This window comes from Sorghum bicolor, chromosome 1 (assembly GCF_000003195.3).
Source record: "Sorghum bicolor cultivar BTx623 chromosome 1, Sorghum_bicolor_NCBIv3, whole genome shotgun sequence".
NCBI lineage: Eukaryota > Viridiplantae > Streptophyta > Magnoliopsida > Poales > Poaceae > Sorghum > Sorghum bicolor.
In genome coordinates, this window is record NC_012870.2 from 70,937,281 (window position 1) to 70,953,652 (window position 16,372).

The 16,372-nt window shown below is 47.2% G+C and overlaps 2 protein-coding genes and 1 pseudogene across 2 annotated transcripts; 1 reads left to right on the forward strand and 2 right to left on the reverse strand.

The window, feature by feature from the left end:
- LOC8078821 lies at window positions 4,084–6,240 on the reverse strand (annotated as a pseudogene).
- Window positions 8,305–11,980, forward strand: LOC8078822 (putative metallophosphoesterase At3g03305). The gene is made up of 4 exons (XM_021451939.1): window positions 8,305–8,653; window positions 9,374–9,615; window positions 9,992–11,509; window positions 11,597–11,980. Exons 1-4 carry the CDS (start codon window positions 8,383–8,385, stop codon window positions 11,717–11,719), a joined length of 2,154 nt encoding a protein of 717 aa, XP_021307614.1. The 5' UTR covers window positions 8,305–8,382; the 3' UTR covers window positions 11,720–11,980.
- Window positions 12,677–15,107, reverse strand: LOC8054308 (dynamin-related protein 4C). The gene has a single exon (XM_002468105.2). The coding sequence runs from the start codon at window positions 14,901–14,903 to the stop codon at window positions 12,870–12,872; it is 2,034 nt and encodes a 677-aa protein (XP_002468150.1). The 5' UTR covers window positions 14,904–15,107; the 3' UTR covers window positions 12,677–12,869.

Genomic DNA, 16,372 nt, shown 5'->3' on the forward strand with positions numbered 1-16,372 from the left:
ATCATTTCATTTTTCACTAGCTCTTCTATCGGTCAGTAGGGCAAGAACACTACTGAAGTTCTGATGGCTTCCTCCAAAATTTTTGTTTTCTGGTCCGTTGGGATTCATGGAGGTTTATGGGTGTCAGTGACGACACTGCAGAAATGCAGAGACCTTCTTTTCCGTGAAGATGACGGAACACTTGTCCGGATGCATATGCATGCCTATGCCTGCGAAACTTGCTCGTTGCAGCGCACCGTCATCCAAAACAGTCCAAGACAAAGGTTGTCTACGCAGCTAGTACGCGAGAGCACTAGCTACGACGTTATGACCACGGAGTTTGACTCCAAATTTTATCGCAAAAAAAAAACACACGAAAGTACATACGTTCACGCACCAAATTACAGATTCCAATTAATGCTAATGCAGTCAAGTGAAGAAAAAAAAACTGTTTCAAATGCAAGTCAGTACTGATATATCTAGCTGCACGCAGGCGCCGGCCAGGCAAGCTCCTTGTTTTGAGCGAACATGTACAATACAATTCCGTCGCTGAAACGGAGCCGTGCATCGTCGTGGGATTCATAGGCGAGCTTGGCATCTTCCTCTTGGAAGTTTACTTCTACTTGCAGTATAACAAGTTTACTAGTAGTAGCGAGCGAGAGAGGGCGCGGAGCATCAGCATGCATACATGTGTGTGCCGTTGTACTACAGCTTAACGCACAAGGCGCCGGAAAAATTGCCCTCATGTTCTCCGCCCCCCCTGCCTCCATTTGACCATTTTATACCCGTTTTTTCTGCACTAACCACGACGCACGCACCCTGTATCTCACATTCTCATTGCAAGATTGTGGATTAGTTTAATCCGAGGTCAAAATAAGCAGGCCTGCATAGGGGATGTGTGCTCTCACCTTTTTACTGGTCACAGTTGATCTGCTGATGGCAGTAATTAACTCCTAACAAGAATTGTTAGGCCTTGTTTAGTTCACCCAAAAAGCAAAAATTTTTTAAGATTTCCCATCACATCGAATCTTACGCCATATGCATAGAGTATTAAATATAGACGAAAATAAAAACTAATTGCACAGTTTATCTGTAAATCACGAGATGAATCTTTTAAGACTAGTTACTCTATGATTGAATAATGTTTGTAAAAAAAACGAAAGTGCTACGGTTGCGAAAACTTTTCAGTTTTCGGAACTAAACAAGGCCTTAGTACGATAGGGGAGGATGGAGGAGAAGTACTCTGTGCAGGGTTTACCAGACTCGACTCTGTGTATGGACGTGATGTTTACATGCAGCGCGTGCTACCAAGCAGGAGTACGTACTGAGAATTAGGAATTAGGCCTGGTTCAGTTCGTAAAATTTTTTAGATTTTGCTACCGCAGCGCTTTCGTTTGTTTGTGGCAAATATTGTCTAATCATAGACTAACTAGGGTCAAAAGATTCGTCTCGAGATTTACAGGCAAACTGTGTAATTAGTTTTTGTTTTCGTCTATATTTAATGCTTTATGCATGTGCCGTAAGATTCGATGTGACGGGGAATCTTGAAAATTTTTGAGAACTAAACAAGGCCTTATTAGGGCACTCACAATGCAGACTCTATCATAGAGTATAAAGTTATTTATTACCTCGAACAATGTAGACCTAGAGTCTAAATAAGACTTGGAGTCTTATTTTTTCTACCTCTTTCTTCAATAAATATGCTGCCACATCAGCAAAATACCATAAATAATATGTAATTAATTGTTTTGGACTCTGTGATAGAGTCTTGTATTGTGAGTGCAAGGCGCTCGTGATCGGGATATGGCCGGTAACAAACGGCTCTAGATCTGTTTCGACAAGACGCGGCTGGGTAAAAGTTTGACAAAGATCACAAGTGCGAGTGCGCCCCATGTTTAGCGGTAGCGGAATACAAAAGGGACAATAATTGAAATCACACTATTTTTAGAGCATCTCCAAGAGACTCTCTATATTGTTGCTAAATACTAGGAATAGCAATTTTAATGAAAAACTACCCTCCAACAGCTTTTCTAAATGGTCATCCAAATATAGCCATTGTCTATTTTGGATTTTTCGTTAGCCAAATATAGAAGACGAGAATGACTCTCGAGAGTGCACATGAGATTTAGCAAAACTGTTGGAGAGTGAAAAAAATATAGAAAGCGATTTTTATGTAAATGACGCTCTAAATGATGATTTAGAAAGTGAGATTTAGAAAGGCTCTTAGAGATGCTCTTAGTAATAACAGTAAACTTTTCTTAATCACAGTAATCTTCACTTACGACTTTTTTTTAGAGTTCAAGGGCAGATTGCACCTTAACCTACAACTTCCTTGCACATGACATAACCATCTCTGTGCGCACGTGGGCGTTCGTCGCGTCATGTTTACTCAAGGTTTACTCTATATATAGTATATGTTATAGGTTACAAATTTAAGGAATTGCATACTCACAGTATACTCCAGGAGTATTGTGTACACTGCCATGTAGGAGTAGTTCGGTCTAATCTGTAGTTTGTACCTGCTGCATACAGGTAGTTAGTGTGAGACCGGGGAAATAAATGGCATCGAAGTGCGGCCCTCCTGTGTGTTTTGATTAATCCATGGAAAGGTTGTGGTGGCCACGCGGCCCAAGAGATTCCAGCTTCCACGGCGCGGGCCACCGGGCGGGCGCGAAGCCGCGAAGGGGCCGCCGACCGCTGCCTGGGTCGCCACGGTTTCCGGGCGTTGTTTATCGCTTCGAAGGCGTTGAATGTTTGCTGCTCCCATTAATGATCACGTGAGGTGGAAGCCAACTCGCGTACTACCTGCATTGGTCCGTTCGGCTTCTCGCTGCTCCTGCCCGATCCATCCACCGGTGATCGGTCAGCTCTCGGCTGCGACCGCAGCATGTGCCGATCCAACCATCTCTGCGCCTGACGCGTCGGTCGGAGCTTGCCATTCCCAAGGGAACGCGTTGACGCCAAAATTAGCCGAAAGTGGCCCTGGTCGACGAACTACAAGCCCAATACGAGACAAAACTGGGCCAACTTATAGCCCACGATGGGTCGATGGCCCGGGTACCACCTCTTCTTCCTCTGCGAGCGGCACCGGCACGGGCGCCACGGCGGCACCATCAGTCCACAGCCCGCAGCGGCGCAGCCTCCTGCCTTCCCCTCCCCCGCAGTGTTCCAGATGCCTCCAGGCTCCAGTCTCCACCAGCTGCTCTTCTCTTCCTCCTGCCGCCGCCGTGTGGCCTTGTCCCCGGCTGCCGTATCCCCAACTTTTCTAAGATAAGCAATTTTTCATGTTGGAAGGTAACGTAGTTTTTTTTTTCGTTTCTCGCAGTTGCAGCTTTCTTCAAAGCTAATGTACGTCATCTTAATGTAGGTTTTTTTTTTGCCGCCTATTGGACAATACTTCCTGTATAGTAGTGCCTGAAGTTCAAAACTGTACATTCGTAAGGCAAAATTGTGTTTGGGGCTACTCGGTGCTGTTTATAGGCATGTTACTCTCTTCATCCTAAACTATAAGTTATTTCAAGAACTTTTGAGAGTGAAAACGTCTCAAGTTTACCAAATTTATATGATAAAATAATAACATTTATAATGTCAACTAAGTATTATTAGATTTTTTATTAATTATATTTTCATAGTATATACTTATTTGATGTCATAATTCTTTATAATTTTAATCAAACTTGAGATTCTTTGACTCTTCAATATTCTTGAAATGACTTGTAATTTGGGATGAAGAGAGTACCTATTAATCAAACTTGTAATTTTTGGAACGGCTACTATAGTACTTTCGTTTGTATTTGACAATTACTGTCCGTCTCACAAATTACAAATAAATTGTACAATTAGTTATTTTTTATCTATGTTTAATGGTTCAAAGGTTCTATGTGACGTGAAATCTTAAAAAAAAATGGAACTAAACAAGGCCATAACAGGAAAAAAAAATACTAGCATGTTTACCAACAAGCACATTGGCAAAGTTCGTACACTGAATCTTGTCATGGTTGATGAAGCAGTTTACTAGCTAGTGGTACGTAGATGCTCAATCATAACAGCAAAGAGCAGGGCAGCTTGACAAAGTTCATATCGAACTGATAGGAAATGCATATATAAACCTTAATTAACAGCATATATATAGCAGGTCGCCCAGTTATCACGATAAGAAAGTTTATTTCAAAACGCATACTCATCCAAAAATAAGGCATGCACGAGGCAGACAGACAGAAGCAAATAACTGCGTAGCTAGGCTTCATCTGCCGCGCTAATCCTGTCCATGATGTTTGCAACAACCTCCTTGGATTGCTGAAGCAGGACAATGCTCTTCTTGAGGCGGTCGCGCTTGGTTCCAGTGCTCGGCGGCGGCGAGAGCATCCGCTCAACCCCAGCCATGTTGTTGCCCAGGAGCTCGTTGCCCAGCTCATCCTCGAGATCGTTCTCCACGAGCCGTTTGACACCGCGAAGGACATGAAGTGCCAACCCGTCGACGAGCCTGAGCACCTGTACGCGGTTAGCCGTGCCCTCAAGTCAAATGCCTGCGCTGCTAAGTCAGCGTGCATCCTAAGATGGCAGATGGCACACGTCCACTTCCCCAAAGCATTTCAGGGTAATCTTAGATGGATTGGACTTGTTCTCCACAGAATCCATGAATTTCTTCTGATCTTCCATTATGGCTTCCCAAGTCTTCATGTAGTCTGGGTTCGCCGTATAGTCTGCCACCAGCTCCATCTCTATCATCTCCTTGACGTGCTGCGCCGAGCGTGCCCGGGTCTTCTCCATCAGGCTCTGGATGGCGCGGCGGCATGACGACTGCACCTGTGGAAAGTTTTCAGAGTGCTGAAGCAAAATTTTCATCACCAGGTCCTCCACATACTCCCACACCTCGTTGACAAGATCTTGCGGTACTTGGCTAACCATCTCCACCTTCTTCTTCAGCATGACATGGAACGCCGATCTTGGCAGGAAGTTGGGGAGGTTGATGCCCACGGTCTCCTCCAGAACACGCATCTCCTCCGTCAGAAAGTTCTCATCGCTGCACCTTGGGCATTCCGTTGGCAGCTTCTTGGCGTAACGGTTTAGCATCTCTGCAATACGTGCTGTGCCATGGAAGTAGCAGTCATCCGGGTAGCCACCAAACTCGCCTCTGACCAGTATCTTCTCCAGTGAAGTGCAGACCTTCTTGACAATGTGGAAGAACACTCTGACAGCATCCCCGGTGTTAATGAGATCCGGTGGCATCTGGTCAAGCTCGGTGCTGCTGCGCATGAGGCGATCATTGATCTGCTTGACAATGTCCGGGAGGCACTTGGCAATGATGGTCGCCTGAATCTGCATTAGCCGCTGTGCAAGGACTGGAATGCCGACCATGGACTTGTCAATCTTGGAAAGCAACGTGTGATTCTTGAACAGCCGCGCCTCCTCAATGCGCTTCTGGTCGTACGTCTCCTCACCAACACGGTTACGGACACAGACGTAGCCAAGGCCAATGTGCACGTCGTCCATGGTGACTTTCTCAAGCAGCCCCTCTGGGGCCTTGTCGACCTTGGTGACCACGGCCAGCGTGCGCTCGCCGGTGCGGTCCACCTGCTGCGACATGCGGATGGACTCGCACGTCGGGAAGTCCACCGTGGCCGAGAGCACGTTCAGGATGATGCTCTCCTTCGGTGTGATGTACTCCTTGATAATCTTTGCGATCTGGTCATAGATGTCCTCTGGCTGCCCCTGCACGGGGACACGCGTGATACCTGGGAGGTCGACGAGGGTGAGGTCGGGCACGCCGCGCTTGCGCACGACGAGCGTGATGGGCGCGTCGGAGATGCCCTTGCCGCTCCCAGCGATCTCCGCGGTGGCGGCGTTGATGGCGTCGGCGACCTTGGCCTCGGTGGTGGTCACCACGCGGCCGTTGCTGTACTCGAGCTGGAGCTTGGGCGAGTCGGCGGAAGGGTCGCCCTGGAGCCGCATGACGAGGGGCACGCGCGTGCAGATGCCCTGGCCACGCGGCAGGCTGATGCCGGCCAGGGACTCGAGCACACTGGACTTGCCGCTGGACTGATCGCCGACGACGACGACGATGGTTGGCAGCTGGATGCCCTCCTGGGTCACCTTGAGGTGGCGCAGCCGGTCTACGGCGTCGAGGACGGGGCGGATCTGGTCGTTGTACGAGGCCGCGATGGCGCTTGCTGTGACGCCGCTGGCAATGACCGCGGCCGTGCCCTTGGCGTCCCCGTCATCGTTCTCCAGCTTATCCCCTGTCCGACGCTTCTTGGACATGCTGTTTCTGTTTCCCAGTGTCTTTCCGGTTCTCTTGTACTACGTGTTAAAAATGCATCGGAGTAACATGCTCTTCTATTTAACACGTACAGTACGCCGATGCCTTTTTCCTCACAAAAACAAAAGAAAAAGAAAACGATACGGCCAAAGTCGTGGGGAGGCGTAGGGGCACCCAAAAGGAAAGGCCGCACCGCACCCAGCTGGGAAGACCAGGAGGCTAGTGCGGGGAGCCGGGTAGTGGTAAGCTCGTAATGGCGCGTCATTGCATTGTGGCTGTGTGCGCGCACTGCGCAGGGCACTTCATTTTGGCAGCCAGACGGATAGCTGCCGAGAGTGAACCCCCCCTGGCCAGTTGGCTAGGCAACTAGGAATGGCAACGGGTACGTACCCGATGGGTACTGGCCACCCGTATCCGCACCCGTCAAAACCTATTCCATCGGGTTACCCGCGAAAGCAGACGGGTAAGAAATTCATTCCGTACCCGCATCCGACGGGTAATTTTTACCCGACGGGTATTCCGTACCCGAAAATATACCCGAGTTCAATAGAAATATAATAACTTCCAGCAAGTTAAATATCACAACTTCTAAAATTAAACGTAACAACTTCCAACAAATTAATAGCAGCACTAGTAGCACACCAGCTGCTCAACACTTCACACGTTCAGCCAATCAGTTCATAGGCTATATGGGCTAAATTGCTTAGGTTGCTTACTCATTTTGCGGGTATTTCTTACCCACGGGTACGCGGGTATGGGTACTACTATTCCACACCCTTACCCGCTATACCCGATGGGTAAAGGATTTCGCCCAATAACGTACCCGCGGGTACAAAATCCATTCCATACCCGCGTTCTTATCGGGTAAAACCCGTCGGTTACTCGGGTTTCGGGTACCATTGCCAACCAAACGTCGGCGAGTGGCTCCAAATCCATTTTGGCGATCCTTCACTCGTTTCCTGTTGAGGGACGAGGACACGCGCGCGCATACGAATGGACGAAGCTGCATATACTGCTTACGTCACTCCAAAAATCCAATAGATTTATTTTACAATTTTATAACTTCCAAACTATTTTAAAATGTTATAACTTTCAAACTGGGTATTTGTTTTTAATTCTATCTGCAGTTACGTGTTCTACGCAACAAGATGAACAAAACTAGACCCTACTTATATATGTTTCAAAGAAGTATTTTCTAGTTGTAATTCATGTGAAATGTAACTTATAACTTACAATTTATACATATAAGTTGTATTGAATAACTTTTTGTTGGTCGAATTCGTTCGGTGGCATGGCTACACCTACACAGACGCTCCTTTGTTTTTCTTTTTTTTTGTAATATTTATAAGTTATACTACATAGTTATTTTTCGTACATAGTTTCCATATTTCTACATAGTTATATTTTCATAGTGTACCTATTTTATGACATAAATCTTTATATTTCTCTCTATATTTTTTGTCAAACTTGAAAATGTTTTGACTCTCCAAAATTTTTCAAATAACTTATAATTTGAAACGGAGGGAGTACATCGAACTTTACATCTAAGTATCTAAGACATTCATCAAGTTATATATCTAAGTTATACATATTTTTTTTGTATATTTCTATGAAAGTATGTTGATAAGTTTATTCCACAAAATATTTTATGTAAAAGTTATGCGTATAATAATTTTTTTGTATATTTCTATGAAAATTTTATTTGTAAAATAATATATATATATATACACGTTAAAATTTGTTCCATAAGTTATATATAAAAATTATGAGTATAACTTTTCAACAACAAAGTGCCGGAATTTTTTTTCTGAAAATAGAAAACTTCCCAAAAATGAAAAGTCGCTGGCGCTGTAAGATTTTTTTTTTCTTCAGGGGTTTTCACCCAGAGATGAACAAACCAAAGGCCGCCTAAAGGCCTACTACAAACCAAAGGTCTCCTAACCTTTCGCTCTCTATCATCCAGCGTTAGGCCCACAGCCCACAGCCCACGGCCCACGTTCGTCCGTGCCTTGCGCTTGCGGACCGAGCACTCTTCTTCTTCCTTCTAAAGGCGGCAGAGGCACAGGCGCACAGCAGCAAGCCAGCAGCAGGCATTTCCGTCACTCGGCGCCTCGCCGATTCCGTGCCCCCGCAGGGCAGCAGCCATGGCCTCCGATCTCCCGCTCCCTCTCTTCGTGCTCCTCTTCCTCGTCCTCCTACCGACGCCGTGCTCCTCGTGGCGACCGGCCGACGACGACGACGCGTCGGTCTCGAGGTCGGTCTTCCCCATGGACGGTGACGTGGCTTGGGTGGTGCAGGTCAGCGACCTGCATATCAGCACCTACAACCCTGAGCGTGCCGCCGAACTGGCCCTCCTCGGCACCGCGCTGCGCGCAATCCGGCCTCACCTTCTCCTCGTCACCGGTGACATCACTGGTGAGCCCTCTGCTCTCATCTTTCTGGATCTGAATTTTTCGGTGTCGGATTATGCAACGTGTATTCAAAATAGTCATTATAGGGCGCTGTTCCGTGCTCATGGATATTACTAAGAAAATACTGGGAGCAGACAGCAGATGGTGTAAAATTGACCAGAAGTACTTCAAACAGACCAAATTGACATACTACCCAGAAACCTATAATACTAGTGCAAAATATAAACTTTGGAAAACTCGAGTTATTACTGCTATGGCTTTTAAGATAACTCACTCCAATTTTTTTCCTGCTAAGTGCTAACGACATGTAAATCATTCTTTTCTTGTTTGGCATGCAAACCATTAATGTTCCAACAGGATATCCAATAACAGAACAGAAGAAAACCTACAATATAAGGAATCAAGGCAAGGCATTTGTGCTTCGAAACAAAATTTTATTTTGATGACAAATGGAATATTGGAAATGATGTTACATTGTTGCCATATTGAAATGTTTCTCTGGAGATCACTTGTTCTGTGCCCTGTCACGAGAGAACTTTTTGGAGCACCCAGTACATGCAACATGGTAGATAGAATAGAAAGGCCTTGCAATAAAAATAAGGCAATAAGATAAGCGCACACATGATTATTATGATTGACCAGGATTGCTTTCCTTGTGGTTTTATGGACCTTTTACTATATACTATATATTCTAACTTAACATTTTCATTGTCACGTCAATAAGATGCTAAGAATCAGCAAAGAACTACTTCAAGGCAGGATGAATACGAATGGGTTACCTACAAGAAAACTATTGATGCAATTGTTGGACAAGGTGGCATTGATAAGAGCAGGATATTTGATATTAGAGGCAATCATGACACATATGGAGTGCCCTATAGAGGAGGAAAATTGGACTTCTTTTCAACGTACAGTGTTAACTCACAGTTTAAGCGATTAAGCACCGTCAGTAGTATATTGCTTCAGGTACGACTTATACCTGTGTCAGCTCTCACTGTTCATCATCATTGAATTTATTCAAGGTATTTCTAGGCACCATTCTGTACTCAAATCCAATGGGTACTCAGGTTTTAGCTAAATTATTATGATCTGTTTCTGTCTCAAGGTGTAAACTGTAACATATTTACTAGCAAAGCATAAATGCTGAACACTATTGACTACTAATCCACTAACGAGTAAATCAATGTCCCATTTTAATATCATTCTTTTGTAATACTAAATGTACAATGAAAATTATGAAACATACTTTGGGAGTTGTGCATATGTATTTTCATGCTTATTTCATCGATATTAATAACCACTACATTTCTGAAACTAAATTTTATCCTAAAAGGCACTGTAGGGAGATAGAAGCTACCAATTTCTGGGTATTGATGATACAATGAGTGTTGGCATTCGTTTTCCTGCAAATCTTTTTGGTCATTCAACTGATAAAAGGATAGAAGCAGTAAATTTAGAGCTTCAATACTGGACCAATCGTTCCAATGTTCCAGTTACAAAAGTTGTATTTGGACATTTCCCAATGTCATTCACTGCATCATCTGAAAAAGGGCAGCGATACGAAAGTGTATTTGCAAGGCAGTCTATTTCAGCATATCTGTGTGGTCATCTCCATGCAAAAGTTAGTAAGCAGCTTTGGAGGTATCATGAAATCAGAACAGCAGAAGATCACAAGTCAAGCTTTTGGGAATGGGAACTTGGAGACTGGAAGGACTCCAGATTGATAAGGATTTTAGCAATAGATGGTGGTGCAGTCTCATTCATAGACCACACATTGAAACAGGCACTTGAAACTTCCATCTTGGTCACATATCCAACAGATTCAAGAAGTATGAATATATTGGATTCAGAAAAGTGGTCGATGAGAAATGATATAAATGTTCTTATTTTCTCTCATCAAGTTATCCGTAATGTGAGTGCTAGAGTCTTTGACTCTCATAGTGAGTTTAAGATTGTTGAGGAGATACCTCTGCAACTTGTTGCCAGTACTGTTACTCACAGACCTTTGTACCATGCCAAATGGAATGCTGAAAATTACAGAAGTTCATCCGCTACTCGCTACTGGTTGCAGGTGTTTGTTCTTGATTCTCATGGTTTAAAGATTTCAAGTGAGCAGAGACCATTTTCAGTTGAGGGTAAGATGGCAATTCCCACGAGCCCATGGACCAACTATCTGCTCTTTGAAGTCCAGTGGGAAGACATGTATCAAGTCCTTCTGTGGAGTAATTTGGCCTTCACCATCGTATTGTTGTTCATCCCCAAACTGTTGTATCATTTTGTTAGGAGAAGTTCATCATATCAAAGGTGGGCTCTGTCAATTCTGTCATCCCCTATCCAGCAGAGAAAAGCTTACTTTTGGTTGGTTTGGTTTTTAATGGAGGGCACAAGGAGTAAACCTTTCTGGTTTTCTATGGTAATATATGTGCTCTGGCTAATTGAAATGCCATGGTTTTGGGGTCATGCAACGTCTGAAAATGGAGAAATTGCTCAAATGTACTTATCTGGATGGAGCGTGCCAGTTCATGATGGGGGCTTGATGGGCAACAAACTGAGCAACCCAGATGTGCTTGTCATCACACTACCATTCCTATATCTGGTGGTTGTCCCTGTAATAGTCCTTATATATGGTCTGTTTGCAGAAAATTCTATTGTGTTTTTGCGGCACAGAAGAAGAATAGTATCCTCTGCTGACTCAGCAAATATGCATGCTGAGTCATCAATCATGCTGCCAGTTGCTCCAAGGGCTTTACTAATGAAATTCACTGACAAGATGGTGTCCATGATGATCCAGTTTTGTGGTAGCTGGACAAGGAGGGCTCTTCTACTTTCATGCTTGATCACTGCAGCAATACATTTGAAGGTACATCTTTCTGTCCCTCAATCTTTCTGACAAGGCAGTTTTTCATGTATTAGTGTTGATAATAATGTTGATTTGTGTTTCTTGCAGCTCTGTTCAAAGCTAATGTCAGCTTATGGAATTGTACCAATAGTCTTGTCACCTCCATTGACATGGATACCACTGTTGTTATTAGTTGGTGCTGCCTATTGTACAGTTCTCCATGTAGATTAGCACTCACTGCTGTGCAATCCTGAAGTGAACTTATTTGCATTGGTGGATTAGCGCTCAGAATTGTGCATTTCTGAAGTGAACTTAGTTGCAAGAAATGCATGGGTCGTAGGCTGCCATGGTGGCCGATCGAAGAGGATGAGGCCACTTTGAAATACGGGACTTCTTTTCTGTTTTCTGTATTTTTTCCTGTGAAATGAATTGATGCTTGTAAAAAAATTCTGTAAAATTATATGCTTTCAGGCCTTGTTTAGTTCCCAAAAATTTAGCAAAAAATTTCAGATTTCCCGTCACATCGAATCTTTAGACGTATGCATGAAGTATTAAATATAGATGAAAATAAAAACTAATTGCACAATTTGGTTGAAATTGACGAGACGAATCTTTTGAGCCTAGTTAGTCCATAATTAGATAATATTTGTCAAATACAAACGAAAGTGTTACTATTCCTATTTTGCAAAATTTTTTGGAAGCAAACAAGGCCTCAATAAAAGCAGAGTAATCGTTTGTCAAAAAAAATCTGTATAACTTATGTTATTTTTTTTGCATTTCTAATGCTGCTTAAATCTGTTACTGAACTCAGTTTTTTTAAAATACAATTAGACCTTTAGAACGACAGGTTTTAGTGAAGGTGAGGACCCAGAGAGGCTCAGGAAGTCAGGAGAGAGGTTGTAAGATAAGGGATTGCCATTGCTGTTACTGCTTAGATTTTGCAATGACCGTTTTAGCTCGGCGCACGGCCAGCGCGCCTCACGTCCTTAACGGCCAACGGAAAAAACGTCACTCATTTCTGCTCTGGCTCTATTTAGTACTAGGAATATAGGAGTACAAACCAAAGAAAATGGCATTTTACGTCAGGTAAACTTGTGATGGAGTAATACTGATCGCGCATAGAAAAAATAACCAAACAAACACCATAACACAGTGCAAAATGCATAACGAACTGCTAGTGTTTCAAGGTCGCCAAAACGCCAATAAGTCACACTTAATCAAAGCACCACCATGAACACTGACGAAATAAAACTTAACTAGCGATAGTAAAATGCATAAAAAAGAACAGCACAGGGAAGGTCTTTAACAAGACACTTCATCACTAAGTTCATAACGAAACAACCCAAAAGACGTTAACCCGCACAAGGGCACCACGGCCTGCCTAGATTTCACCCGCCGCGCTAATCCTGTCCATGATGTTGGCCACGACCTCCTTGGACTGACGCAGCAGGACGATGCTCTTCTTCAGGCGCTCACGCTTCGTTCCAGTGCTCGGCGACGGCGCGAGCATCTTCTCCACCCCGGCGAACTTGTTGCTCAGCAGCTCGTTGCCGAGCTCCTCCTCGAGGTCCTTCTCCACCAGCAGCTTGACGCTGAGAAGGACATGCAGCGCCAGGCCATCAACGAGCCTCAGCACTATGCTCTTCCAGTACGCGGTCAGGCGCGCCCTCAGGTCGAACGCCTTCCCTGCGAAGTCAGCGTACACCCTGAGATGCGACACGTCCACCTCGCCAAAGCCTTCCAGTGTGATCCTCGTCGGCTTCGTCTTGTCCTCCACGGCCTCCATGAACTTCTCGTACCCTTCCATGATCTCCGACCAGGTCTTCATGTAGTCCGGGTTGGCGGTGTAGTCCGCCACCAGCTCCATGGCGATCAGCTCCTTGACGTGCTGCGCCGAGCGCAGCCGCGCCTTGTCCATCAGCGTCTGCACGGCGCGGCGGCACGGCGACTGCATCTGCGGGAAGTTGTCGGAGTGCTTCAGCAGAACCTTCATCACCAGCTCCTCCACGTAGTCCCAGACGCCATTGACAAGGTCCTGAGGGACCTGATCAATGGTCTCCACCTTCTTCTTCAACAAGACAAGAAACGCTGATCTTGGCAGGAAGTTGGGGAGATTGATGCCCTTCGTCTCCTCCAGGATACGCACCTCCTCCATCAGAAACGCCTCGTTAGTGTTCGTCGGGCACTGCACGGGCAGACTCTTGGCGTATCCACTCAGCATCTCGGCGATGCGCGCCGTGCCATGGAACTCGCGGTCATCAGGGTACTCGGCGAAGTCGCCCCTCACCAGCACCTTCTCTAGTGAGTTGCAGACCTGCTTGACGATGTGGAAGAACACCCTGACCGCATCGGCGACGTTGTTCAGATCCTGCGGCATCTGGTCGAGCTCCTCGCTGCTGCGGCTGAGGCGCTCGTTGATTTGCTTGACGATGTCGGGGAGGCACTTGGCGATGATGGTGGCCTGTATCTGCATAAGCCTCTGGGCGAGGACGGGGATGCCGACCATGGACTTGTCGATCTCGGACAGCAACGGATGGTACTTGAACAGCCGCTCCTCCTCGACGCGCGCCTGGTCATACGTCTCGTCGCCGATACGGTTGCGGACGCAGACGTAGCCGAGGCCGATGTGCACGTCGTCCATGGTGACCTTCTCAAGCAGGCCCTCGGGGGCCTTGTCCACCTTGGTGACCACGGCCAGCGTGCGCTCCCCGGTGCGGTCCACCTGCTGCGACATGCGGATGGACTCGCACGTCGGGAAGTCCACCGTGGCCGAGAGAACGTTGAGGATGATGCTCTCCTTCGGGGCGATGTACTCCTTGATGATCTTGGCCACCTGGTCGGATATGTCCTCGGGCTGCCCCTGCACGGGCACGCGCGTGATGCCGGGGAGGTCGACGAGGGTGAGGTCGGGCACGCCGCGCTTGCGCACGACTAGCGTGATGGGCGCATCGGAGATGCCCTTGCCGCTCCCGGCGATCTCCGCGGTGGCGGCGTTGATGACGTCCGCGACGTTGGCCTCGGTGGTGGTCACCACGCGGCCGTTACTGTACTCCAGCTGAAGTTTGGGCGAATCCGCGGAAGGGTCGTCCTGCAGGCGCATGACGAGGGGCACGCGCGTGCAGATGCCCTGGCCGCGCGGCAGGCTGATGCCGGCAAGGGACTCGAGCACGCTGGACTTGCCGCTGGACTGGTCCCCGACGACGACGATGGTGGGCAGCTGGATGCCCTCCTGCGTCACCTTGAGGTGGCGCAGCCTGTCCACCGCGTCGAGCAGCGGGCGGATCTGGTCGTCGTAGGAGGCCGCGATGGCGCTCGCCGTCACTGCGCTGCCCCCGGCGCCAGCGACGTCACCCTTGCCGTCGTCGGTCGCGCCCTTAGCCTGCTTAGGCCCCCCCATCTGGAGCTTCTTGGACATGTTGCGAAGTGCAAACAATGGTGGGTTTACAGTGTGGTGGACTGGTGGTGGTGGAGTGTGGCTGCTGGGTTCTTGAGCGATGTGTGAGAGGTTTTAGCCGGCATGGTTTATATATAGCGAGACGCGAGGAGTGCCGCCACTGGGAAGGCGAAGGGGCGCGCTCGGCGCTCCCACTCCCAGAGCTGTGCCCGTGCAATGTGCATAGGAAGTCGTAGCGGCGCCGCTGGGAGATGAGCCGGTAAAACCGTAGCGTGGCACTAGGAGTAGGCTAGTAGGCGGTTCGTTCCGGCTTCCGACGTAGGACATCATCATCATGCGCCGCGCAGAGCATTTCTCAGGCTAGTCTCAATGGGCATTTCATGGACGTTTCATGCGCATTTAATATAGAGACACATCAGCACACAAGGAGTATTTGCATGAAATAGGGATGAGAGAGAATAGAATCGTTTCATCCCGGTGAAACGCGGACGCGCTGTTTCCAAAGCACTGGGAACCGGGTGAAACGCAGTGAAACGAGCATTGTGACATTTCATTTCATCTCTGATCTCGTGCGGGCGGAAGCCGCGCCGTCCTCGTCGTCTTCGCGCGCGTAACCTGAATCTCCCGCTCCCCATCCCTATCCTTGACACCATATCCCGCCCTGTTGCCGTCCAGAGAGATCCCCATCCTTGCGACCCGACGCTGGCCGAAGAATAGTGAGCTGCCGGTCGAAGGGGACCCGCCGCCGGCCGCTCCCCGTCGTTACGACCCGCCGCCGGCCGGCCTCCCCATCCTTGCGGCTGTCCGCCATGGACCCGCCGGGATCCGCAGCCGCCCGCGTCAAGCAGAGGAGGGCAGGCGCCGTCGCCCTTCGTTGACTCGCCGCCAGTAGGGGACGGTCCTCGGCGACCCGCGCCTCGCAGTGGAGGGAAGGCGCCGCCGTCCGCCATGGATTCGCGGCCGGCAGAGGATCCCCGGCGCCCCGCATCAGGCAGTGGAAGGAAGGTGCGCTTCGATGTGTTCCAGTTTTTGGGTTCCTGTCAAAACTCTTTATTTTATCGTTGTTCATTTTCATTTGCATCGGTATATATATGTCCTATATCGTTTCTGCTGCAGTGATCAACATGCAATGTTTGTGTACAAATGGCTACATGGCCAACGGAGCATATGATCTGAGCGTTTGACAGCAATTAAATGCTTTAGTTTGTTTTGGAAATGATGAGATGAAACATTGCATTGTGGAGTATAGTTTCATCAATTATTTCAACATGTGAAAGCTGATGTGGCGTTTTGGAAACCGTGAAGTGAAGTAAGCACTGAGACTAGCCTCAGGGCACTCACAATGCAAGACTCTATAACAGAGTTCAAAACACTTAATTACATATTATTTATGGTATTTTGCTGATGTGGCAGCATATTTATTGAAGAAAGAGGTAGAAAAAATAAAACTCCAAGTCTTATTTAGACTCCAAATCCACACTCACAATGCA